The 27,699-nt window shown below is 36.3% G+C and overlaps 1 protein-coding gene across 7 annotated transcripts in view; it reads left to right on the forward strand.

Annotated features, from left to right (window-relative positions):
• Positions 1-2,521: 2,521 nt before the first annotated feature.
• Positions 2,522-27,699, forward strand: part of Fmr1 (FMRP translational regulator 1) — a 38,985-nt gene continuing 13,807 nt past the window's right edge. For 5 of the 7 annotated variants that reach the window (XM_038316414.1, XM_038316415.1, XM_038316417.1 and 2 more), the window contains exons 1-10: positions 2,522-2,772; positions 11,765-11,817; positions 15,433-15,526; positions 18,010-18,081; positions 18,502-18,650; positions 20,715-20,808; positions 20,892-21,008; positions 23,105-23,275; positions 23,388-23,466; positions 27,112-27,221. In XM_038316414.1, coding sequence (XP_038172342.1) covers positions 2,722-2,772; positions 11,765-11,817; positions 15,433-15,526; positions 18,010-18,081; positions 18,502-18,650; positions 20,715-20,808; positions 20,892-21,008; positions 23,105-23,275; positions 23,388-23,466; positions 27,112-27,221 — 990 coding nt within the window. In that variant the 5' untranslated portion in view covers positions 2,522-2,721. The remainder of the gene's footprint in view (positions 2,773-11,764; positions 11,818-15,432; positions 15,527-18,009; positions 18,082-18,501; positions 18,651-20,714; positions 20,809-20,891; positions 21,009-23,104; positions 23,276-23,387; positions 23,467-27,111; positions 27,222-27,699) is intronic. The other 2 variants (XM_038316416.1, XM_038316420.1) reach the window with 2 other exon arrangements.

The raw sequence follows: 27,699 nt of genomic DNA on the forward strand, positions 1-27,699 counted from the left end.
ATCAAACAGATTACTGTGAATTTGAGGCCAGGCAAGGTTAAATAGGGAGACCCTGTCTCAAAAGAAAATTTTAAAATAAAAATTTAATGCTAACCATGGGAAACAGGTTTACAGTCTAGTAGCATCTCTGTAAATGTACAAGTTATACACGAATGGTATCTATTTTGTGGCAGGCTTGGTGATGTATGCCTTTTATCCCAGCACTCTAGAAGTGGAGAAAGAAGGATAGAGAATTCAATAACAGTCCCTACTACATACTGAGTTCTGGCCAGCCTGCCCTACAAGACCATCTGTCCTTAAAAACACTGTCTTAAACTATTAATGATATATCAAACATTACAATTGGTTTCTAGAGGAATGAGAGAGGTGAACAAGAAGAATGAATACAAATAATACGCAATAATATGAAGAAAAGAGGGACCATGTAAGAACTAATGAGAGTATGCCGAGAATTGAATGAAAAGTTCACTCAGATATTTGCATTTGAAGTGAAATAACTAAACACTCAGGCTCTATGTAGAAACTTTAAGGGCAAAGAGAAGTATATACAATGTCATGAAGTCATGAAACTGTGTCATGGGACAGTGACATTTGTGAAGTATGACATGTTTGAAAGCCCTTGGCAAATTGTAGATGTTACACTTGGAAGATTTCACTACACTGGAGTTAAAGTTAATGTTATGCTCCCACCTAGCCTATGGTGAGATTTGTTTCCAGCCCTACTGGGTTCTTAATAGACTGTGGGTACTCCAAAGACTCTTGCTCAATGGATCATTTCTGTATACTGTGGTCTCAAGGAATATGGCCCTTGATCCACTCCCTTAAAGCTGGAGTTCCAACAGCACCAACATTGTTCTGGCTGAGGCAGGCTGGGAACTAGAAGCCCAACATGACTTTCATTCTAAGGCTAGTACATATGCCTGGGGCAATTCACCCTTCTTCCTCTTAGTCTTACAAATAAGTCTTCCCTGTCACATTCCAGCTGGAACCATCTTGCTTCTGTGGTCACCTCTCCCATACCACAGACAGGTTCATATCCAACTCTAAAAAGGTACATCCACACGTTTTAGAGCCCATTGTAGCTGCAATTCCACATTTAAATTTTTACTTTGTGTGTGTGATTGTGAGCATGTGTGTGTGTGTCTGTGTGTGTGTGCATTATTGTGTTTGAGTATGGCCATACACATATACCACAGTACAAGTGCAGAGGTCAGAGAGTAACCTCCAGTGTCAGTCCTTGCCTTCTACCTAGTGATAGGGTCTCTCTTTTTGTTGGTTGTAGCTGGGTAATCTACCCTTACCTGTGGATTTCTAGGGACTCAACTCTGAGTGAGTGCTTACTTAGATTATATACAGTTAGAATGTATACAGTCACTGCTAAGGCCAGATTTATGTTCTAGGGCTTCAAAAATTAAGAAGTTTGTGCTTGCAGGACAAATGCTTTAATCACTGGAGCAATTTTTCCAGCCTCACATTTAGGTGAGCAAAATTAAATTTTTGTCATCTAGTCCTGTAGATTCCAATTTCAATGATGACTTTATTTATTTTGCCTCATTGCGACTCAACAAGCACTTAATACACTGCTTGGCACATGATAGACATTCAATGAACTTCACAGTTGGATGCAAGCCTTCTAGATTAAGGGACATGGGTCAGGCTAGATACAAGCCCGGTACAGAGGCCAGAAGAAAAAGCTTAGACTTGGTTCTACTTGGAAAGGGCACAGAGACATACTTAGACAGGTGATATAATTGTCTTAACTGATGCTCACCCTCTGGTACCAAACATAGAAGAGATAGAAGCAAATTAAGGAAATTAGCAAGTGTTTAACACATTTTCTCTCTTTTTCTCCTTTATTTCAAATGCCAAGTATGAAAATAAAGTGTGTGGGCCAGCAGTGTCTGAGAAAAGGATAACACTTCCTGAAGTCCTGATACACCCCACTGCCCCTCAAAAACTACAGGATGTATAGCAGTTTACTTTGCCTTCCGGTTGTGTGGGTCTCAGAAGTCAGGGTCAATGTGGTTCCCATTGTTCTAGATCAAAGTGTGCTGCGATCAAGTTTATCACTTTTCTTCACCACCCCTCCTGCTCTGACCTCCAGCTCAATCGGGTCAATGCTACCGTGTAGAAAAATCTACCCAAAGCCCGTCCGGTCCTCCGGGGCCCCGTTTTCGACACCTGGAGGCTTTATCCCACGGCCTCGATTCATCAACTACAGAAAGGGCTTCTAGTCCCAGCCAGGTGACCAGAGACAGCGCGACCTGTCACCACCCTTTTCGCTTTCCCGCCTTTCAGCAAGCGAGCCCGCCACTACAAAGTCCGCCCTGTTACCCACGGCAGGTTCCCAGGAGGGCGCATGCGCGTGATCGGCGGCCCAGGGGGAGGGAGGCGAGGGCGGAGCCGAGGGGGCCGAGCCCACTGGGGGCGGGGCTTCTCGGGCCACGTGACGTCGCTTGACTGTTTACACGAGGCGCGGGTAGCGCCTCGGCCTCAGTCAGTCAGGCGCTAGGCAGCGTTTCGGTTTCACTTCCGGTGAGGGGCCGCGCCTGAGAGGGCGGGCAGTGAAGCCAACGGACGGCGAGCGCGGGCGGTGGCAGTGACGGCGGCGCCGCTGCCGGGGGGCGTGCGGGAACGCGGCGGCGGCGGCGGCGGCTGGGCCTCGAGCGCTTGCAGCCTACCTCTCGGAGGCGGGCTCCCGGCGCGAGGACGGACGAGAAGATGGAGGAGCTGGTGGTGGAAGTGCGGGGCTCCAATGGCGCTTTCTACAAGGTAACCGGCTACCGGACAGGCCCGGTGCTTGGCCTCCTTCCCTCCCTTGTGTCCCGGCGCGGGCGCGGCGGGCGCGGCGGACTGGGGGTGGAGGGAAGCAGCGGACTCGGGGCCTGTAGCCATCCCCGCGCTCCTACTCCCGCCGCCCCAGGCCCTGGCGCCCAGTGGAAGGCGAAGGAGCGCGGGGAACTGAGGGCCATTCTGTGACCGAGCTCGGTCAGCGAAGCGGGAACGCGGGGGACAGGCGATCCGGCCCTGGGGCCGGTGCCGCGTGGGGTGGCAGCGGCTTAGTCCTGTTTTCCCAAATGATCCTCGCAGAGGGCTCCGGGCCTGACACGCGGGGAGCCGGGCGGGAGCCGGGCGCCTCTGCCTGGCCACCCCCTGCCTTGCCTGGACGGCTGCTGGAGTCTGGCTCCTGCTTTTCGCTCCGCACTCCAGACTTTGGAGAGCTCCCCTGTTCCGGGCGAGGGGTGTAAAGGGAGGAAGAAGGGGTAGTCAACCGGGAGTCACAATGGCAACTGATTTTTAGTGGCCTCGCTTTGTGAATTCCGAGTGAGGTTTTTAGACCTAAAAGTTTCTGGAAGACCATGACATCTGAGAGAGCCATTAACGACGCCGGCCGATGGCAGGACCCACGGCCTCCTAACCTCTTTCTTACTGGGAGAAATTCAGGGATGCCCATGGGTCCGCTTTTGGAAATATTAACAAGTCTGCTTACTTAAAATTTTTCTCTGTGTTTAAGTTCTCAAGGAACCGAATGTGTGCGACAGAACTTCAGGAAATTAACTGGAACTATATGATTGCTAGTGAATTTTATCAAGACTGTTTGGAATATTTGTTCTGTGTTCAAAGCAAAAGGAGTGTATTCGCTTTGACTTTTGCCGTGTTGCACTGGACTATATTGTTGAGGTTTTAAACAGGCGTTCATGGAATTACTGAGAGTTTTTATACCATTGAATATCAAGTAACATCGTATAATTTAGAAGGAACCTTAAAATATTTCTATGTAGCTGTGGTGTGATTGTTGATACTGCATAATGTAGATCTAGCGATATTATAAATTCTCCTTTCTTGAATGTTTATAACCTCTCTAAGGCCCCACCTCACTAGAATATTTTAGTAACCGGAGGCGCACATGGAAGGGAGCATGGAAAATAGCTATTACCATTATCCAACAGTTTTAAGTTTATTGTGGAATAACTTGGACATTTCAAATGGGACATACTTGAGTAGACTCAGGAAAGTGACTTTAATAAATTATGCTTTTACCAAGTTTATGGAGACATTTACAGAAAGATAAATTTCATGAATGAGGAAGACTTGTAAAATACTAATTTATAGCAAAAAATCCTTTTGTTTTATTGTAGAAGGAGACATAAATAACACAGCATTTATGTTATTAATTTTACCGGTGTATTTATTTGCAATTTGCTGTAATAAGTTTTTTTTTCCAGTTAGTTTGGTTAGTTTGCATTCCATTTCTAGATTCTAGAGTGACAGTTTTACTTGCTGGAGTTGGGGCATTGAGACACAGATGAGCAAGGGATAATAGTTAAGTAGTATTTTTGTTCATCTCTAATACCAGCTTAGATTTGAGTCCACTGTTAGTGGCTTTTAATAAAGTTGGCTTCCCATCGAAGACAAGTAGCCCATCCTACTCTTGAAGGATTTATTGGCTCCAGTAATCTTGCTTGCAAACTGACTAATATTTTTAAGTACTCTGTTTTTGCTATTAATTCCCTTGCTGTTTTCTTGGCTTTGTTTTTCAATGACATCTTAATTTGAAGGTGAACAAAAAGAAACGGATTATGGATTATCCTTTTATTCCTTGAGGCGAAATGTAATACTTTGAAAAAATGTATGTTGAGAAATTGTTATTGTGTTTATTTTTAAAAAATCATTTCAACTGGTCTGAATTAAGGGAAGGATATTATTGTCTGTACGAAATAGGTTTAAATTTTACATCACTTAGAATATTGTCTGTGAGCAGAAAAAAGTAAAGTGGAAGCATGCTAAGCTGCTTTCTAGTGAAATAGATGACAGAGAAATAACAACCATTATAGAAAAACTGAGAACTTTGTTCATTAAATTGAAAGAAATAAAAATTTAAAGCCAAACAAGTCAGATTCAGTATAATTGAATTCAGTTTTGATTTGCTTACCAGTACTACGGTATTCTGAAAGATAGTTGCACGTTAAGTTTGCAGAATAACTTTGTAGAACATGCTAGAAAGGACTTGATTCTTTCTCTAAAAGATTCCAAATCCACAAAACATGCTTCTCGCATGCTAAGGGCCAACCAGCTCTTCTTTTTTTTTTTTCGGTGTTTAAACTTTTATTAGATTTATTTGGGACTGTGTGAGGTGGTAGGTGCCTGTGTCCATCCCGTGTCACGCTTGTGTAGGTCAGAGGACAACTTACAGAGGTTGGCTGTCTCTCTCCACCATGTGGCTACTGGAGATGGAACTCAGGTCTGCAAGCCTTTACCTGCTGAGCTATCTCAGGACCAGCCCCCCCCCCCCCCGCCCCACCCCCTTTGGTGTTTATTTTTAAAGTTGAAAGTTAGATTTAGTAATCATTAGAACTTCTACTTTTAAGTTTTGGTATTTCTTTAACCTAGTAAAAGTTGGTCACATGTACCAGTATTTGAGCCCTTCAGGCATGTTATTTAAAATATGAAGACACTTTAATTTCTATCTCTCATGATCTTTACAATCTTTAAATCAGTAATGTTGCAATACATTGCAATATATCTTTATTCTAGGAGCATCTACCCCATGTAGTTTTTGTTTGTTTGTTTATTACAGTTTTGTTGTGTTGAGAATGATAAATTAACTTCACTTTAGATGTAGAATGGGTATCATTCAGATGGGAAACTACTCTCTATACAAAAATTTCTAAGTTTTGTATTCTAGTATGAAAATTAACAAATCATGTTGGATACATATGATACAAAACTTTTTAAAAATAATTTAACTTTATTTTATGGTCATTGGTGTGAAGGTGTCAGATCCCCTGGAACAAGAGTATAGACAGTTCTGAGCAACTGTGTGGAAATGAACCTGGGTCCTCTGCAAGAACAACCAGTCCTCTTAACCTTGCTGAGCTTATCTCTCCAGCCCACTACAAAAGTTTTTAATTTCAAATTGTAATGTCTAATATCTAATTCATTACCTGTAATTATGTAAATTCACAAATATTGTCATATTATACTTAAATATCTTAGTTTTAAGCTTAGCATCTGAGAAAAGACTACCATTAACAGAGTACTTACTGTTACCATAGGTAGTAGTTTATTAATATACTATGTGCAGTACAGTCAACACCTTTTTAATGCCAGGCATGGTGGCACACACCTGTAATCCCAGCACTTAGTATGCAGAGGCTTGTGGATCTCTAAGTTCCATGCCAGACAGGAAAACATAGTGAAACCCTGTCTTTTTTTTAATGTTTTCTTGAAGTCATTAGGGCCCAGCATGTGATTTTAGCTATATTGATAGAAATCCGTGCATTATCACAAGTTAACTTTCACAAGCTTTAGAAATTTATAAACCTGCATGAAGTACAAATAACTCACATTCATGGTTTTCTCTGACAGCCGGAAAACTTTGAGTATTGATGTTACTTCGAATGTTGAAAAAAGTGAATGATGTAAATGGCCACATTTTATCTTCCCAAATCTACATACTTTTTGTAAGATTTAATGTCTTTGTGGATGCAACGCAACACCTTAGAAATGTGCATTTTCTAACTCCTACTCCCATTCTGAAAATCTCAAAATGTTAATTATGTGCAAAATCCAACAGTGAATCTAATTTGGGAGTTCAGAGTCTGGCCCACTCTGGGAGATGAAGGCTATCATGTTTATGGTCATAGTTACCAGGTATGGAGTGCTAAGCACTGTTTTGCCTCCATTGCTTCTACCGTTTTCGTTTTCATAAGGATGTAGATGTATAGGGAGATGAGATAATTACTAATGCTGTCAGGGTGCTGAAAGTTTAGGATCTGGGATTTGATCTTTTGACAATGAAATGATGAGATTTAGCTTGAAAAAATTAAATTGATTCTATTTCTTGCCCACTTTTCATTTTCATTATCTTTGCTCATATTTATTATTATGACAATTGCCTAAGCATCCCATAACTACAGTTGTTCTACAGTAAATTTTAACTGAACACAAAGATGTCATAAATCTCCAGTTTATGTATCAGTTTTCTTTTTTATTAACCCTTCTAGTTTAAAAATATCCTGTGATTTTTTTCCTATAAATTCTTAAGGAAAGATGAAGTTACAAATCTTTGACCCTGCTGTGACATTTTCTTTTGTTACTTACTCATGGAGCTCACTAAACCTGAAAAACTGTGTAACTTAATATAAACAGTATATAAATATTAGGAAAACAAGTCAGTGGATACTGTTTTCTTTGTTCTTATGTTGTCTTTGGTCAGGGTGAATTATATTTTTCTTAGAATTTGTGGAAGAACTGTTGCTAAGTTTTATTGTTCATTCCTTTACATTGCTAGTGTGTACATGTGAATGGGGGAGAATAAAAACTCAATGCATTTATGAAACTTTGGGTTTGAATTGTACATTTTAAATGCCCCTGTACTATTTCCTAGGAGGGTTATTTTAAAATGCTGTTAAACTTTCTCTGCCTTACACATTCTGTTACATGTCTCTACTGATAATGTAAAATTTAAGTGGAAGAGGGTTGGCTACATTGAAACTTATAAAATGACCTCTGGTGACCAGTTCTTTCCTGTTTAAGATACTTTGTTATCTTTTACTTTATTTTATATGTATGGGTGTTTTGGTAGGTGCTGGGAATCGAACCAGGATTCTCAGGAAGAGCAGCCAGTGCTCTTCATGGAGCCATTTTTCTAACCCCTGGTATGACTTTTTCACACATCTTGAAACTTTAGATGTGTGAGGGAATCAGGGGGAATAAAAGTTTACCCAACTAGGGCTGAGCTTTCTTCATGCAAAAATTTAATAAGGCAGTATTTGTATTAGATAGTTCTGGCTATGATGATGTAAACTTTCTCTTTTTCTCTGTAAACAACCTTAGTGTGTTTTATGACTTTTTTCCAAACCCTAAAGTCTTTTTTCACTTTTTTCTTTTTCCTAGAGTCAAAGTAGGCTTTTAATATTTAGTAACTTTGCGGAAAGATCCCTTTCTTTTTCTGTATTATTTTTAAACCACTACTTGACCTTTAAGACTTTCATTTACTTTTCCAAATAGCAGTCTGTAGATCCTGTCATGACTATGAGTGGTTAAATCTCATCTCTCCTTAGGGAAAACATTAGCACTATTGAGTGACTGACATCCTGTGTAGAACCTCAGTCTTTAGTCATGCCCTTAAGAACTTCTGGTTTGATAGCCCCATTAAAGCCTTTGTTTTAAAGTATGGGGGAAAATTTAGCATTCTGAAATACAAAGGCATTTATAGTTCAATATCTTTTATAAAAATTACATATGTGGATATTTTCGTTACAAATTTAAGAGGCTGGTCTGAGTCCTTTAAAAATGAGGTTCCCTGATCCTGCAGCTGTTATATGATAGAGCCAGCTAAGATTTTGAGCCTGTATTTAATTCACAATAAAATTCAACCTCTTAAGTTCTCTGATTTGAGTAGTAGCCCTACCTGTCAGATGCAGTGAAGCACACTTCAGGCATTCATCCCATATGCCTTTGAATATATGGCAGAAATCCTATCATCCTGTAGTTTTTGCAAACACCAACATAGCATTTTAGTAAAGAATCTCAGCAAAATGGAATTTTCCAAGTTGGTTTCTGGCTCTCTAGAAGAACCTAGTGAATGAATTAAGAGAAAGGCAAATATAAAAAACATTGTTGGAAGAATTATGATGAAAACACATAGGGATATGTGGAACCTGTGGAGGGAAGGTTTGCTAAAAGACCTTAGAACTGGCAGGATATATTTATTGTCCTTAGTGTGAATATGTGTGCAGGCCAGAGTCCATTGATGAAATTCCTTTATTCTACCTAGTAATGCAGCAACCAGAGGTATTACGTCCCTTCTATATGCAAACAGTGGCCAAAAATGACTGATTTTGAAACAATCATGCAAATATATATACATAGATAAGTCTCATTAACTCAGAGGCACTGGCCCTGTGGGGATGTAATGATTACTCAAACGATTTCTGACACTTCATCCAGAATTAAATTCAAGGACTGTGAAAACATTTCTTTTTTCCATTTTTTCCTTTCTCTCTTTTTCAGTTATACCATTTACAGCTCTCCTTTGAGAGAACACTTCATTTTTTAGGAAATAAGCAAATGTACTGAATGCATATGATTAAACTGAATAATAACTTAGGCAAGTAGGGAGAAAAGAAAATACAGCCATATAGTCATAAGAATAAGACTGACTTTTAAAGAGTGATTTATGGTTGGTTTGAAAACTTTTAACACTTGTAAATGTTTTAAGTAGGATTTGCTACAATAGCCACTGAGCTATCCCTAGCTCTTGAACACTCAAGATGTGACAGGTGAATGGGTAACCGAATTTAATTGTAATTAATTTTAATGTAGATTACGTCTGGTTATCACAGACAGCATAGTTTTAGGCAAAGACTGTTTTGCAAAGGACAATTCTTCACCCAGCAGTACCAAAGTTCAGTTTGCTGACTAAAGAATATAACATTTTCAGTATATAATGCACTGTAAAGACCTAGTGTTGTTGTGCTTTTGCCAAGGCATGTAAACATCACACAACTTTCAACAAGGGTGAGGAAGCAGTTACATTTTCTTAGTAAATGAAGGATAAAGGAAGTCTTGGTTTTAGTTGGGAGTCTAGTAATCTCCCCCAGAAATAATAATATTAACTTGGTATTAGCTATTGTGTGAGGACAAAGGATACATGAGCATATAATGGATATCCTTTCCTTTCTCCAAAGTTTTATTCTGTAGTACAAAAAAATCAAGAACTTGAGTGAACAATTCTCACAACTTTTAATTCAAAATCAGTCACCTTTGTTGTCAAATAGTGCAAACAAACTATCCGTTAGCATACTGGAAGCATGCTTGCTTATGAAATAGGGTACATTCTAAAGTATGTTGAGTAGTATTGAACTATAGTTGTTAAAATGTGCTATAGAAATTTTAATAACTAAATCTGGGAAATAAGCAAGATCAGATAGGTGGGAAGAAAATTTGGGTTTCTCATCATTTAAACCTGTAACTATATGGGTGTGTGTGTGTGTGTGTGTGTGTGTGTGTGTGTGTGTGTGTGTGTGTGTTGTGCTTGCTTCCTGAAGCTTTTTGGCCTCATTCCACATTCCTGTAATTTCCAACTGTCTGGAGTCTTCATTGTATCTTTGCCTTCACATTATCATTCAAGGGTTCCTTATAGGGATTTTATCTCTGGTACACATATTGCTTGCTTGGCCTCTAGTATTTCTTTTGCGATTTGGGTTGAAATTTACATGATCTTTATTATACTTTTAAAAGCAGGTGAATCACGAAGGTGTGCTGCCAAGGCCATATTGGTGAAATGAACCCTAGGGAAATAACTTTCTCTGTTACTCAGTGTCAGCAGGGTTCTCTGGTGCTGATGTCTTCTCAAAGGAACATTTATTGCTTGATTTGTAGCTATCCATCCCACTCCCATACAAATACATCATGGGTTAAATCCTGTTCTTTCTTATAGTGGTATATTATTTGTATTTTGATAAATAAATCTTGCCTGAAGACCAGAGGCAAAGCCAAAGACACTAGAGGTCAGGCAATGCTGACACACACCTTTAATCCCAGGATTTGGGAGACGGAATCTGGTCGATCTCTGTGAGTTCAAGGCTATACAAGATCAATGCAGAAGCAAATCCAGGTGGTGGTGGCTCACACCTTTAATCTCAGTCCTAGGTAGTCATAGGCCTTTAATCACAACACTAGAAGAAATATAAAATGGGAGGCGATGGAGGCTTAGTTTACAATCACCCAGCCTTGTTAGAGGTGAGCCTTGTCTAATGGCTTGGCTGCTTTGCTTTTCTGGTTTTTGGGTTGAACCTCAATATCTGACTGTGGGTTTTTATTATTTGTACTACACTTCCTTCATTGTCTCAGCTTTCTTATTGATGACTTATTCCAGTCTCAAGATGCTTTTCATTGTGTACACTTTTATTCTTGCTTCTTCATCCTCCACTGACCTTTTTAATTCTTCCTTATACTTTAAGAACCAGTAGATTCCTCACCTTTCCAGTGTATCTCCCTTACCAAAGTAATATAGCACTGCCGACAAACAGATCTTTTACTCAGGCTGTGAGAGGAACATCTTAGGCACCAGTCCACTTAATAGACATTCATTGAGTTCATTCTAAGTATTTCCAAGATAATAGTGCATAAACTAAATTTAACTTAGTTGTACTTTCATTCTTACTTGAAACCTAAAAAGCAAATAGAAAATAAGTACAAAGGGGAAAAAAAAACAATACAGCACTCACGGGGAAGTTGCAGTTTATCTTTACTGTTAGACGTAAGCGTCTTAATTTTTAAAAATGTAGCCTAAAGTGCACCTTATATTCAACAGTGAATTGTATTGGCCAATGTAACTATCTCTTTGAGTTTCTAAACTCTAAGGCAATTTTTCTTGTTTAGTGTTGTAACTGTCTGTGTATTCCTAAACCCTAATATATAGTACCTGGCAAAATAAATGGTAAATAAGTGAATATCAGAAACTGATTTTTCAATCCATTTTACTCCATATTTTATTTTGTTTTGTGTTGTTTTTTGTTTTTGTTTTTCAAGACAGGGTTTCTCTGTGTGGCTCTGACTCTCCTGAAACTTGCTCTGTAGACAAGACTGACTTCAAACTCAGAACTCAGAGATCCACCTGCCTCTGTCTCCTAAGTGCTGGGATTAAAGGCATGCACCACCACAGTCTGGGACTCATTTTATTCTTAAATATCTCTAAAATTTACTTTAAATGTTCTTCAAGCTTAAAAGTTAATTTGTTATATTTTACTTCCAGGCATTTGTAAAAGATGTTCATGAAGATTCAATAACAGTTGCTTTTGAAAACAAGTAAGTTTCTCACTCTATAATCTTAATGTTGAAGACAGTATGCTTTATACCCATTCCTTTTTTTTCTTGTTTTCTTAAAAATGAAGTCTGGTTTGAGTGTCTTTCCTGTTGCTAAACAAGAAGTTCTGAAAGAGCTCAGTATTAAATCAATAAAAGGCTCTCTCCTGCTAATGTATGTCTTCAGAATTCCTTAATGTATAATCTTGATCCTTTTTGTTCATTTGATTATGAAAAAAAGGCACATCCTTCTCTACTGTTAGCTGAGAGTTTAAAAAGGAATATTTGTAATTTTATTTAAAATTGAAAATATAGGATGCTTGCAACAAAAATAGTTGTAGTTTTATAGTATTTTTTAATTATACAGTTTGTTTTACCAGGAAAAATTATGTTTCTACTTTAGGTTATTTTTATTTTTCATAAATTTGAATCATTAATAGTAACAGGTAATCTTTACTGCTTTCTGTTTCTAGATCATAAAACAATACTTAAAGATCTAGGTATATGAGCTGTGTGAAAAAGTAAATAGTATAGATATTTTATTGGGGAAAAATCTATTAACTAAACTTGAGTACTAATAAAGGCCTTTTTTATTTTTTAGTAGTAGTAGCCACTTTAGACACTGAAGTCATTATAAATTTGGTGCTTGTACTAGGATTTTGCTAACTGTGGATAGTGACATAGAGTTTTTTTGGAACCACGACAATTAAGTACATCCAAATCAGGCTAAAATAATTTTAAAAATCTGTAGATAATAAAGTAGTATAGTCATTGTTTAGAATTTATTAGGGGGTGAGAGGGAGGCTAAAGTATAGAAGACTTTCTGTTGTGTAGTGATAAACATGTTTCTACAATTCACTAACAATTGAAAATATACTAAATTGTATATATATGAAAATATACTAAACCCTATTGAATTGTACATTTAAATTGGTGAATTGTGTGGTTTATAAATTATATCTCAGTAAATCTCCCAAAATGCAGTCTGTGGCACAGAGACACTAAGCAGTAAACATAAATGCCTTGATTTTAAAATATTAAAAGTAGATCTGCAATTCACTGTCTAGAAAAATCTGAAATTAGACTGTAAACACAGTACTTTTAGCTAGGAACAGGACAAAGTAGTAACCTTTCATGCTTGATATACATTTAGAAGGACATAGATGATTGAGAATAATCAATAAGGTTTCATGCTCTAAACTAATGATGTTAGTCTACAATACAAGTTTAAATAATAGAATATATTTCTCTGAATACCTAAAGACAAAAGTTCCATAATTGCCTTTTTACTTTTTTAAGGATCCATCATTACACAATAGACTACTATAATATCATACCTCTACTCTAGGAACCATTGATAATTTGGAGGATAATCTTCTTGTAATTAAACTCTTTATTACTTTTACTGTGTGCATGTTTGTATATCTCTGTGTGTGTTCAACATGAGTACAGATGTTGAGTGAGGCTAGAAGTATCATATCCCCTCTGAAACTGGAGTTAGAGGCAGTTGTAAGTTGCCCATCACGGGTGCTGAAAACCATCTCAGGTCCTCTGCAAGCAGCTAAGTCATGCTTCCAGCCTTATTGTGTTTATACTTTTACCTGCTTATTTTCTTCATTAGTAAAACACTGTTTTCCAAAATGGACATTTGGGTTTACTGCTCTTAGTTTCTCCTGTGAACTATAAACCATTAAGCGGACTCTTTGTTCTTTTTTGTGTGTTTCTATTTTGGTTTTCCATCTAAAAAAGGGTGTGAAAGAAGAGGTTCATCAAGCATGAAGAAAAACACACATAGTATTTCATAGAATAGGGTCCTTTCATTTAGGAAGAATAGCTTGTTTAGGGCACTTAGGTTTAAGCTTCCATATTTAACATTGAACAATAGATTTGAATCTCTATCTCTGTATGTAAAGAATTAAAGTCATTATCACTTCTTTGGAACCAAAAAAAAATATATTTTGCATTGTATGCTTTTACAAGTGAAATTTACCAATCATTTTGGGGTTTTTTTTGTTTTTTTTTTGTTTTGTTTTTGTTTTTTTTTGTTTGTTTGTTTTTCGAGACAGGGTTTCTCTGTGGCTTTGGAGCCTGTCCTGGAACTAGCTCTTGTAGACCAGGCTGGCCTCGAACTCAGAGATCCGCCTGCCTCTGCCTCCCGAGTGCTGGGATTAAAGGCGTGCGCCACCACCGCCCAGCTACCAGTCATTTTGTAACATGTTAAAAGTCACTATCAAAAGGCATAAAAAGAATGTTCTGTTTTATTTTAATTACATTTTTTCCAATATATTCTTTTTTTTTTCTGAGACAGGGTTTCTCTCTAACTTTGGAGTCTGTCCTGGAACTCACTTTGTAGTCCAGACTGGCCAGGCTGGCCTTGAACACACAGAGATCTGCTGCCTCTGCCTCCCAATTGCTGGGCTTAAAGGCATGCCTGGCCCCATGTATTCATTAGTCACAGAGAGGAGTCTGTCTAATTTTATCACTCAACGTATTTCCACATATTCTGAATTATTTTTCCTTTTATATAATAGTTCTTCTTTATATACAGAAAGAAAAAAAAAGATAAATTAATATTCCTTAATTGTGTTTTACTAAAATGTCCTGTGTCAAAATATAGGCATTTTATGAGACTGAAAAAGTTACTCAGCAGTTAAGGATGCTTGCTGTTCTTACAGAGGACTGAAATTCAATTCCCAGCACCTGAAATTATAGTTCTAGAGGGTCTGTTACTCTTTTCTGGCCTTTATCCATTTACATGCACAGATACACAGGTGTATATATAAGCACAGAAAATTTTAAATAAATTTAAAAATATATGTGTTATATGTACACAGAATAGATCTCAGTGTTTTCTTTCAAGAAAATTGACTGCTCCAGTGATTGAATCATCCAGTATCTTTATAAAATTGTTGCTTAGTATTTTGTCTTGGCAAGTAAAAGCAAAATAAAGAAATGGCATCTTAAAGCTATTCCGTATTATTTTAAATTAAAGAAATGTAGGCAATTTAATTGAACTCCTGTAGGCTGTCTCCATTGGGTTTCTGTGGTTTAGGAGAACCCCCACCAACCCAGTCCATGCTGATACATCATACCGATCAGCATCCAGCTACCTGTGGCAAGAATTGACCACCTCGTGGGATCTAAAATTTAAAGGGGGAAAAGTGAGTTGAGAATTGCTAATGTGCTGACTGCAATTTTGCTTGGGAAGTAGAGTACAGTTTCTGTGGTTGATGGAATGTGGTCATAATTATTTTGCAAGTAGATTACTAACAATTACCAATACTAATTTAAGCATCAAAAGAATTTCTACTGTGAACTTAGGTTTTAAAAGTTTTCGAGTTGAAATTATTAGATGAAAAACATTTTGAATAATAGTTTTTATCTGTTGTGTTTAGAGAAATTCTTTGTGGAAGCACAGGCTGCTATGCTGCATGTAGACTTTGTTAAAATGTCTGTACAGTGCCATTATGCACCACTCAGCAAAAACTGGCCATTAGAAGGCATTTGCTTCTTTAAAACAAGAAAGAGTCACATTTAACCAAAGTTAATTGCAACATGGTCACTGTTTCCATTAAACACCAGAAGCATATCAAATAATGATATTTTGTTTATTTGCAGCTGGCAGCCAGACAGACAGATTCCATTCCATGATGTGAGATTCCCACCACCTGTAGGTTATAATAAAGATATAAATGAAAGTGATGAAGTTGAGGTGAGTTCCCCCAGCCATGAAATAACTAAGGACTGACTGAAGGCATTTGTGTATTTAATTTTCTTGGATTTTTAAAATATATCTTACTTTTAACAGTATTTAAACCACCTTGAGTGATAGAGTTGAAGTGGGCATAATTCTTATGATTATCCCTTTTAGTTAATGATTTGAAATGTTATATGGTACTTATATTTGACTATTTCAGCAACACTCAGGGATTATCTTGCCACTGTCTCAAGTTTGTTTCCTCATTATTATACGCTTGTCTCCATCTCTAAATCTTTATTTACATAATACTTTTTTCACTTCTTATAATGCCCACTTTTTTTTAACAAAAGGAATTTGTAGAAATAGTTTTACAAAGGAAAGTAATAATTCTAACAAGGCATGATGATGATGTATGTCTATAATCCTAACACATAGGAAGTGGAGACTAGCAGATTAGGAGTTCTTTGTTTGTTGTCGCCTGCATATTAAGTTAGAGGTCAGTTCTACGTACATGAGATCCTTACCTCCAAAAACAAATTTAAGAAGTAATTCTAGAGCCAGTTGTGGTGGCACATGCCTTTAATAATAGCACTCAAAAGACAGAGGCAGTGAGCTTCTATGAGTTCAAGACCCACTAGGTCTTTATAGTGAGTTCTACAACAGCAAAGTCTATGGAGATAGACCCTGTCTCAAAAAACAAACAAAAAGAAATAGTTCTATGTAATAGTCTAGTGACCTAAAATTTATTTTAGTAGTCATGAATCTTTCTGGTATATATTTTTCAAACCTGTATCTTTTTAGATCACATTTATAGCCCAAATGTTCTTTTATAGAACATACTGTGAACTACCTGCTCTTCTACCATTGAGCTCTTAGAATAAAAGATGCTGTTGAGACTTGATCAAAATCATTGAATTTGTAATTCTCTACTAATTGAAAATTGGTTTTGTATTATACTTTGCACTTGTACTCTTATCTTACTGTTTTCATGGTCTCTTACCTCCTGCTTCACAGGCCTCATTTTGAGCTCATTTTTCTCTGTAGGACTTAGAAGAATGCCCCCTTTTTTTGTAATTTTTTCATGCATATTTGTAATATGAAGAAAACAATAGATACTTGTTAGAGGTAAGCAAAATGAGGTTAGGTCCTAAAATGCTACTTTTCTGGTCTGGATATGAGAGGCACATCCAAACGGGACAGTCTCCTGCTTTTTATGAGGTTACATTCTAGCTGGAATAGCTAATGTCATGACAAGTGAAAATCAAATGAAGGGAGAGAAAGCTAAATGGAAGATAATGCTAGGGCAGCAGTCTAGCCAGAGAAAGTCTCTGAATGTCCAAACCTATGTTCTCTCTACAGTTTAAATGAAAAAATAGAATAACATTTATTTGCCTAAAAATGTACTTAGTGTCTCCTAGGCTTGGCTTTTCATGAGATCTTAGTTGTAAATAGAGATGTTATCCAAACCTAAAGGTCTTTAGGCTGCTGATAAGGGTACTTGCTACCAAGACTGGTGATCTGAGCTAGATTCTTACATGGTAGAAGAAAAGAATGGACACCTGGGGATTGTCCTCTGACCTCCACATGTGTACCCAAATACTTACATCACCAAGTAAACAAATGTGTATGTTCTTTTTCAAAAATCCTCTTCTGTCATCCTCCCTGTGGGCTGAAGGCTGTGTAAAAGCAAATGCCAGTTTGTTTTTGTTTGTTTGTTTCGATGTCAAGACTTTGGAGGGGTAAAGAAAACCATTTTGCTTTTTTTTTTTAAATAGTTGCATGACAGGTAAGGTACAGTGAGAAGCCTCATAAAACTTACCTATGGAGCTAGTGAGATGGCACAGCCATTCACAACATTTAAGGTTTTTATACACTTATTTGCTAGTGTCTTCACAAAAGATTCCATGGTACACATTGCAACTGAACTTTGGAGTGGTTTGCAAGAGAAAATTATTAGAATTCTGTATGAGAGCCAGAAAGATAAAGATTGCCAGCATAGATTTGTTCTTTTTTACAAAGAAGATTGAGCCAGAAAAGCAAAGTAGCCTTCAGGAAAGATAAAATATAGGACCCTGGTGGCTAAGTGATCACTGAATGTAGTAAACAGATAGTTGTAACTGGTGTCTGTAACTTTGCATTAGTTTTACTTATTAGAATAAAACAAAATGATATTTAAATGATTTCAGACAAGTTTGTAGCTCATTAAGTACTATAAAAGAAACCATGCTATGGATGTCACATTTTCTCAAGTGTCCATGTTGAGAGTACTAAATATTACTGACATAGAGAAAAAATATAAGCAAAGTGCTTTTATCACTGAGTTGTCAGGTTGTTTCCAACTAGATGTTCTTGTCTAGGTCAGTATATAGGAGCAGTTTGGTTTGACGACATGTGGCATATGATTTCAAAGATGTAAGAAGTTTTCTTCAGTGTGTGATGTATGCTGGTTTTGAATTGTATTAATCATAAATATCTGTTTTGTCATTTTTGTGTAGGTTTATTCAAGAGCAAATGAAAAAGAACCTTGCTGTTGGTGGTTAGCTAAAGTGAGGATGATAAAGGGTGAGGTAGGAAAATGCATATTTGTTCATACTATTTACATTTTCTAAACCCAGGTATTACGTTTTTATTTTGGTATCTATTTTTAATTGCTACTTAATTTTAAGTCATTTTATGACAATGTCTTTATTATAGATTTACTAGATGCTATGTGTTTTCATTGATTAAAAGTACCCCTTCCCTTGAGAGTTTATATTTCAAAATGACAGTAGGTGCTGGGCATGGTGATCCATGCCCTTAATTAAGCACTCAGGTAGCTAAATCAGGGGTATCAGGGGTTCAAGGTCATCCTTGCCTGCATAGTAATACTAGGTTAGCCTGGGCTATTAAGATTTCCTATCTCAAGAAAAAAATAGGAGAAAGTACATTTTTCTATTCTTTTAAAAATATAGCTAAGAATGACTTTTGTTTATTTTTATTTCTCTCAGTTTTATGTGATAGAATATGCAGCATGTGATGCTACATATAATGAAATTGTCACAATTGAGCGTCTACGATCTGTTAATCCCAACAAGCCTGCTACAAAAGATACTTTCCATAAGATCAAATTGGAGGTGCCAGAAGATTTACGGCAAATGTAAGTTGATATACAAAACATGCTATATGAAAACGTTTTGGGAACCTGCAAGGGCATGTATTTTTACAAATGTACATGTAAATACACATATGCATATGTAAATACATATGTGTGTATATCCAGCTTACTAATTCAGAGTGTTAATTTTAAAATAGTATCTTTTTAAATTCAGTGAACTTTGGCAAAAGTTGTTTGGTCGCAGCAAAGATGGGAAAAATGTTTTTTCCTAGTTATATACTCAAGCACATTTTGTATTTGTTTAAGCTTGCCTTATATTTGGCTAAAGTGTATAATATACATCAAGTTCTCTAAACCAACTTTTTTCCAAAAGTGCTTAATATTTTGAAAATGACAAAATGATAATTCTATCAAAAGTCATGACTATGAAGTTTTCTCCTGATGCTTTCCTTTTTTTTTGATAAAATATTTTCAGAAAAATACATACTAGGCTAAAGCCAAAGAGGTTTGGAAAAGTTCTGTCTATAATCTTTTATCTGGAATAATGTTAAACACTTCAGATAGGAGATTGATTTTTTTTTAAGTCTGATAGTCTTATGTGAACTTCTACAGTAGATAAATTTCATATTCAGATTACATAGAAATCCTCCTTAATTTTAGAGATGATATATGCAAGTCATTGTTTTATGTTTGCTGCTCTCTTTCAACATACTTAGCTGATTTACTTTAAAAGAAAAAGGAAGAGAAATTCAGACACCTCATTCATTGTAGTTAGTTGTTTTTTACTTTTGGGGGGCCCACTACCCAGGTCCCAGTAAATACACAAATGGAGACTTATTCTTTAATATAAATGCCTGCCCTTAGCTTGGCTTGTTTCTAGCCAGCTTTTCTTAAATTATCCCATCTACCTTGTGCCTCTGGGCTTTTTTACCTTCCTCTATTTATATATCTTTACTTCTTATTCCATGTTTGGCTCTGTGGCTGGATGGCTGGCCCCTGGCATCCTCCTCCTCCTTCTCTTGTCCCCTGATCTCCTCCCACCAGATTTCTCCTTCTATTTATACTCTCTACCTGCCAGTTCTGCCTATCCTTTCTCCTACCTCACTATTGGCCATTCAGCTCTTTATTAGACCAATCAGGTGTTTTAGACAGGCAAAGTCATACAGCTTCACAAAGTTAAACAAATATAAAAATATAAATATAAAAGAAGGCAACACATCTTTGCATCATTAAAGTAAATGTTCCACAGCATGAACAAATATACCACAGCTTAATATTCCATAACATCCTGTAGCTTATCTCCGTAAGTTTCAGTTTGGTCCATGAACAGTATTGACTTACGTGTTAAGTAAAATCAGGAATTACACAGAATGTAGTGATTCCCCTAAATGTGGCTTCTTCAGCTATCTAAACCTAATAGCAATTCCTTAAGAGCATAGCTGTTTAGCCAGGTGTGGTGGTACATGCTTATAATCTTAACATTCAGGAGGTACATGCTTATAATCTTAACATTCAGGAGGTAAAGGCTTCAGCTACATAACTGCATTTAAGGCTTAACTAGGATAACATGATGAGACTATATCTGCAAAAGGGAGGGGAGGAATGAAAAGCTAGGGCTCGTGAGATGACTCTACACGTGTATTTGTTGCCACATCTGACAACCTGAGTTTGATCCCTGGGATTCACATAGTGGGAGTAGAGAGCCTACTCCAATAAGCTGTTCCTTTATCTCCACATGCATGCCATGGCCCACATGTGTCCACATACGTCATGTCTATGCTAACACTCACCATGCATGTGATGGGTAAATAAATATTTTAAAAATAGCCAGGAGGACTCAGAAGGTGGAAGTGATATAGATGCAGTGCCATGTATGAAATTCTCAAAAAAGTATTAGCTGCTTTTTTACCCTTTCTTCATTATATCAGGTATTCGCTTTGACTATTTCAAAGATTTATAATACATAACTTTTATCAAAATCTAGCATTTTGCAATAAAAGAAATTTAGTATAAATCCTTGATTCTTAGTATAATTCTGTCTGTATATATTTGTGCTGGTGATTGGTGATCATTCGTGTCAGTGATGAATATTTTTTTTATTTCTAGGTGTGCCAAAGAATCAGCGCATAAGGATTTTAAAAAGGCAGTTGGTGCCTTTTCTGTAACTTATGATCCAGAAAATTATCAGCTGGTCATTTTGGTGAGTGTTTTGAATGGTAGTTTGGTTTATTCCATTTGGGATGTTTGCTTTAGTAACTGTGTTGTTAACTTTAAATCACTCAGTCCATCAATGAAGTCACCTCAAAGCGAGCACACATGTTGATTGACATGCACTTTCGAAGTCTGCGAACTAAGCTGTCTCTTATACTGAGAAATGAAGAAGCCAGTAAACAACTGGAGGTATGTTCCTTTCCCTAGCACTGATGGTAAAGCTGTCCAGAAATAACTGTATAGTTCTCAAGTTCAAGTATGGGCAGCTTGTTTATTTACTATTTCTTATTTCCCCATAGTTTGGGAGGTTTAAATTGTACAAAGTATAATACTAAAGTTTTCATGCCTGATGTTTTGAAATTACACAGTGGTCATGTATTTTAAGGAAATTTTGAATAATTCATTTTTACCAAAAGTTTGTCAAAGCTGCTATAAAGTGAGACAATGCTTCTATGTAACATTGTTATCATTAAAGTACTAGAAAGTATTTAAATATCTAATCTTATTCCTTTCATTATGTATGTTTATCTCTGTTTAAAAGGGTATAGAACTTCTTCATTCTAATTGGTTGTCACTCTTTAAAACTCCTGTCTTCAGATTCCTGCCAGAGGCTATTTCCCTAACTTACTATTTCGTCTCTTAAGGTGCATTTTATCTACTTTTATTAATCCTCCAATAATTGCCATCACCATACATTTATTTTCATTGATAACTATCTAGTACTTCCATCCATTACCATAGAAACTAAATGGATTTTATTTTAATGTACCAACTCAAGTAGATTTCTGACAAATTGAAGAATCCCACATCATTATTCATTTCGTTAAGGGGAATCATCAGTTGATATAGCAAAAGAAAGGGGGAGTTTCAAATTGCAGTTTAAGAGAAAAGGTAGTCAAGTATGTGAAAATTGCCACTTTTCAACTTGATGTGTGATTGATGAACTCTTAGCAGGAAAGGAAAAATTTACTTTTGTTTTCCAAATGACCACTGAAGTCTGATCAGTTTCTTTTTTTGTTTTGTTTTGTTTTTTGTTTTTGTTTGCTCTCATTCTTGGTGTCCCCCATGTTCACAATTTTGTGGTTTGTTTAGTGATTTTCTTGTAACTTTTAGACCACAACAGCCTTCTTAATTTCATTATGTGTATTATGAAAATATACTCCTACACCTCTTCTTAAGCATCTAATTCTTCTTGAATACTCTTTGCCATAAATTATCAATGGGAAGAATGAACCAGGCTAATGAATTAATATCCAAAAACGTGGCTCCTTGGAAAATCCTAGAAAATTTTGTATACCTCGCTACTCTTATCTTAAAAATAACTTTTCTTCTTTTAAAGTTTCTTACATTAGATATATTCATTAATTCAAATTATCAGGTGTGTTGAATAATGATAAACTAGTGTGCATGACTATTTTCTTCACTACTAATATTAAAGGGGTTCATATATTCTTATAAAAGTACCCATTTTTCAACATGAGCCACTAATCTGTTTGGTTTTCATTAATGGCATGCTAGAACTAAACATTCAATTTTGATATGCTACTTAAAGACAGTGATTATCCACATATGTGGGGTATCATTGGAACTTAGTTTTGTCATCACTGAATATTTTAAAGAGTTCATCAAGCTTCTGGATCCAGATCACAAAGTCTTACAGACTCTGAACACATATGTGAAACTAGTTTGAGAATTCTGTATTCTGTAAGTGTCACTTAACTGATAAACTAGAAAATTTTAGATTCCTTTCCTTGGGTTTAGGGAGTGGGAGTGTGTTGTTTTGCTGACACATTTCAGCAAAATATTAAGATCCACCATACCTGGTGATGCATTAAGAAAATGACACTATTTCTAGAAAAAGTAATAACATATCCATAATAAAAGTGTACGGAATAATTTTTTCCTTGAAGATAGTGTTTTTAATTTGTTAACTTAAATTGCAGTGAGTCTGTCAGACCAAGTGAGCTGTTTTTTAATTGGGATTATTTTGTGTGCTTCTTCATTATTACATTGTGGATATCATTGAATAACAAAGGCAGCCTTGCAAATAGGCTTTCAAAAGTAACCTTGAAAAACTGTCAGGTTCTTTCCTGTTAAAAAAATGTTAGTGGCACAGACCTTCAGTAGCCTAAAAATTACTTATGTGTGATTTTAAAATTAGTTTTCAAATAAAGCAGTTTATAGGACCCTGATATATAGGGTCAAGATAATTTACATGGCTGAGCTAAATAAAATTGTCTTCATAATTGATAAAGCATGTTAATCAGTTGTGCATTTTTCTTCAGAGTTCAAGGCAACTTGCCTCAAGATTTCATGAACAATTTGTCGTACGAGAGGATCTGATGGGTTTAGCTATTGGTACTCATGGTGCTAATATTCAGCAAGCCAGAAAAGTACCTGGGGTCACTGCTATTGATTTAGATGAGGATACCTGCACATTTCATATTTATGGAGAGGTAACTATTTCACTATATAAAACAGTTTGCCCACCCCCAATAAAACAAACAGTATTTCAGATGACAAATAGTTTTTGGCTTGATACTACACCCACTCACCCCTTTTTATTAGGATCAAGATGCAGTGAAAAAGGCTAGAAGCTTTCTGGAATTTGCTGAAGATGTCATACAAGTTCCACGTAACTTAGTAGGTAAGTCAAAAATAACTATATATACCACAAAAATAAAATTCTGTACACATTTTCTCTAACAGTTAAGTCTCTTTCCCTCACTGAAAAGTATGATCTAATTGGAGCAATCTTTGAAATGTAACCTGTTCATACAGTGTTTAGAAAATATATACTCAAAAATTCTATCTTCAGAAGATATGCAAGAAATACTTTGTTAGTTCAGACCTATAAATGTTTGAAAGGATAAATTTTACCTAGCCTCCTCATAATGTAAACGGAGACTGTTCTTTTGTTCCCAGCCGCCAAGACCTGAATAATCACAGAGAAACTATATTAATTACAACACTGTTTGGCCTGTTAGCTCAGGCTTATTATTAACTAACTCTTACATCTTAAATTAACCCATATCCATTTACTGCCACGTGGCTCGTGGTGTGTTACCTCTTGCTTCTTGAGCAAGAGGCATCTGCCTCCTTTGGCAGCTCCATAGTGTGTTTTTAACTCCACCTACTCTCTCTTTATATCTCTTCCAGCCTGGCTATAATCTGCCCTGCCATAGGCCAAAGTAGCTTTATTCATTAACCAATGAAAGCAGCACATATACAGAAGGACATCCCACGTCGTAGCATATTTTTTATCACAGCATTAATTTTTTTTCAGAATGAATGGGAATTGAGGCCTTTAGTTTGGTGATATCTGATAAAATCATATCATTTGTGTCAGTTATCTGAGTTCAAGATCTGGATATGTCTTACTTAGATCTATTAAGTTTGAAATACAAATTAACTCAAAATATTCTTAGGATTTTATGGAGTTGGAATCAGTGGTAACTCAACTCCTCCTTTTGAGTTGATTAATGGTGTTTCCTAATCATTAGTGTAATGGATGTTAGTATAGGAACTCTTTACGGGCATTTCCAAATAATTAAGATGTGTTTGATAGAGCATACCAAAACTCAGGTATAGCTTTATATATTAAAAAAAAAAAAAAACAAAATGTGTTTTGAGTTTGAGTTCATAAATGAGATTCAGGCATACAGCCTCTTAATCTCTTGTAGCTTAAAATGAACAAATTTCCTATGTATTTTATGTACATAGTTTAAAAGATTCACAGGCTGCATTTTGTCAAAATAAAATCATAATCATCTTCCAGTGTCACATGTAATTTCCCCCCAAGACAGGGTTTCTCTGTATAACACAGCTCTGGCTGTCATAGAACTCACTCTGGAGACCAGGCTGGCCTCAAACTCTGAAATCTGCCTGTCTCTGCCTCCTGATTAAAGACATGCACCACAACCACCTGGCATTCCATTGCCATTTTAAAAGAACTAGAAATAGCCCAGCGTTCAGGAGACAGGCAGAAGGATCACAATTCTAAGGCAACATGGGGTACACCTAGCAAGAGCCTAACTCCAAATAAATCATACTATTTTCCCATTAATAAAAACAATTTTAAGATAAAGTACAAATACTAGCAAAATTAGTAGCTCACATGTATATGAAAACAGAAGTATGTGAATGTTGTGTTATTGTGGAAGCACACATATCAGTTGTATAGATAGCACAGGATGAAGTGATTATATTAGACCCATGGAAGTACATTTAGTTTATTTTGATGGCGCTATGGTAGGTGAAATGCTTAGATGTAATTGGTAGCTCTGTGACGTTGGATATCTGATTTAGCTCTTGAGAGTAAGAGTCTTTTACTTCTTTTATCACATATATGAATGTGGTAATAGTTTAGCAGCTTAATTGAGGTGTGAGTATGCATAGTATCCAACACAGTTTTGGGCAAAGGAGGAAACAATATGTTCTCTTTTGTATATTCATAACTACTCCATTTCATCAAGACAGAATTATAGTAGATTGTTCCTTTTGAATTTGTAAATAACTGCAATATAGGATTAGACTGTTACCAAAGAGGGAAGAGAGATTATATCTGTAGTCTTGCATTGAATATAGAGGATGTTTGAAGTTGTTTTCACCAGAAAGCCTGTTGCAGTAAATCAGTCTAATTGAGTTCTCTTGCTGTGTTTATATAAATGAGAGAATTCTGTTTGGGGGAGGTAAGCCATAACAATGGGAATTCTGGGCTTGTTCAGAAAGCATTTTTCCCTAAGGTCTGCTAGGCAGGGGTTCAGGGAGATGTAATCAGTATTTGACGAGTTTTGTAGAGTCTCACCTACTGATTTATCTGTTTTTCACAAGCCCTCTTTAGTATGTACACCAATTTATCTTCCTTAAAAATTTGCTTTATCTTTATACACTTTTATAATGAGTTTGTTTAGTCACCAGTACTTAGGGTAGTCAAGGTATTTTCTTAATGGAAACATGCTAAAATCCCAGTTTTCTGTATGCCAATTTGTACCTTTATTAAAATCAACATTTATGGAATATATAAGGACTATACAGGAAAAACCAACTGGGAAGACTTCGGTAGGTTTTCTGTATATACTTGGTATTCATATTAAGAAGAGTAAAGCAGATATAATAACAGATTTTAAATTACGAATCCTGGTTTAGTAGCATGAGTTCTGGTCTCTAACCACTGACAAGACAGAAGAGCTCATGGTAGAAGAGTGAAGAAGCCACACACAGCAAGAATGTCAAAACTGTGGTTCTGATTACAAGATCTATGAATCCTGCAAGAAGATCTTTTGCTAGATTCTTATTTAAACTAGCTGTAAGCAACTTTTGACTTCCCTTTTCACCAATTTTGCCTCAAATTAGGAGGTAGAACAAGCATATAGCAGCACTTCTGTCATGGTTTGTATAAATGCTTTAAGTTTCATGGCTGAGTCCTTGGACTCAGGTATGCCACATACTTAGGTTTCGAGAATTATTAGTGCTTAATTTGTAAATTATTACTTTACACTAATGTATCATGGTGACTGAAAGCAATCATACCCTAGTTTTTTGTATATAATTGAATTTTATAAGATGAAGCAAACAATCAAGTGGTATTTATTACTAGTACTTGATTCTTCTGAGTTTCAACAGATGTTACTGGAAAGTATTCCTAAGCCTTTTCATCCGATTTTGGAGTTATCTGAAAGTGTGCTTTACCTATAAATATGCTACTCTGAATTGTGACTAATGCAAAGAAATAAAATTCTGTTAGTAATATTGACATGAAGAATTTTTGTTCCTTTTAGATATTTAGATAGCTTCCTAAGCTCCTTTGAAATTTAAGAAAACATCATTTGCGGATGTGCCATACACAATTCTAAAATTAGTTCCTATGCATAAATGAGGAAATGTGAATCAGAGCTAGATAAGGATTGGCATTGTCAAATGAGAAAATACATTTGTTATCGTTCTTTTTTGTAATTCCTTTTGTAGAGCTTTCCAGAATGGTAAATACCAGCAAGTTTAAAGCATACACTCTTAGGTGAAATAAGAGGTTCTCTTTGAATTACCTTAAAATTTCAAAATTATTCCATCGGTTCACAAGTATTACTCAACTGTAGTAACTGACCAAAGGAGTTTAAATAATGACCTAATCAAAGAGACTAATTTATAATTAAACTATCTTCTTAAAAACTTCTGTTATTAATATTATAATCCAGTATGCATATATGAATGTGTAAGATAGTTAATAGTGGAGTGTGCTTGTAGGATTTTAGTATATCTTCTTAAAGCCAAGCATAAATTATGTATTTTTTAGGCAAAGTAATAGGAAAAAATGGAAAACTGATTCAAGAGATTGTGGACAAGTCAGGAGTTGTGAGGGTGAGGATTGAGGCTGAAAATGAAAAAAATGTTCCACAAGAAGAGGTATGTAATAATGCTTATGTTTCTGGTTTGTCTATTTTATTTGACTTTCTAATGTAGGAGCCTCTGTATTATACCCATACAATTTTCTTTTCCTTTTTGTGATTCAGAGAATCAAATACAGGACTTTGACCTACTGGGCATGTGCTCTAAAACTGAGCATGAATGTAAATGTTCTGATTATCAGACATGCATGATACTATAAGCAGTAGACATATCTGGTTTGTTTTGATTTGGTTTTTGGTTTTTCAAGACAGTTTTTCTGTGTAGCCATGGCTGTCCTGAAACTCACTCTCGCTCTGTAGACCAGGATGGCATTGAGTTCAGAGAGATCTACCTGTCTCTCCCCTAGGAGTGCTGGGAATAAAGACATGCACCACCATCACCCAATGTCTATATGTTTTCTAATGCTGGACTTTAGTCATTTTAACCTATATTTGTCTTATTTTGTAATGTTATAAGGGTAGTCATGAAAACATAT

Source organism: Arvicola amphibius, chromosome X, assembly GCF_903992535.2.
Source record: "Arvicola amphibius chromosome X, mArvAmp1.2, whole genome shotgun sequence".
NCBI classification, from domain to species: Eukaryota; Metazoa; Chordata; class Mammalia; order Rodentia; family Cricetidae; genus Arvicola; species Arvicola amphibius.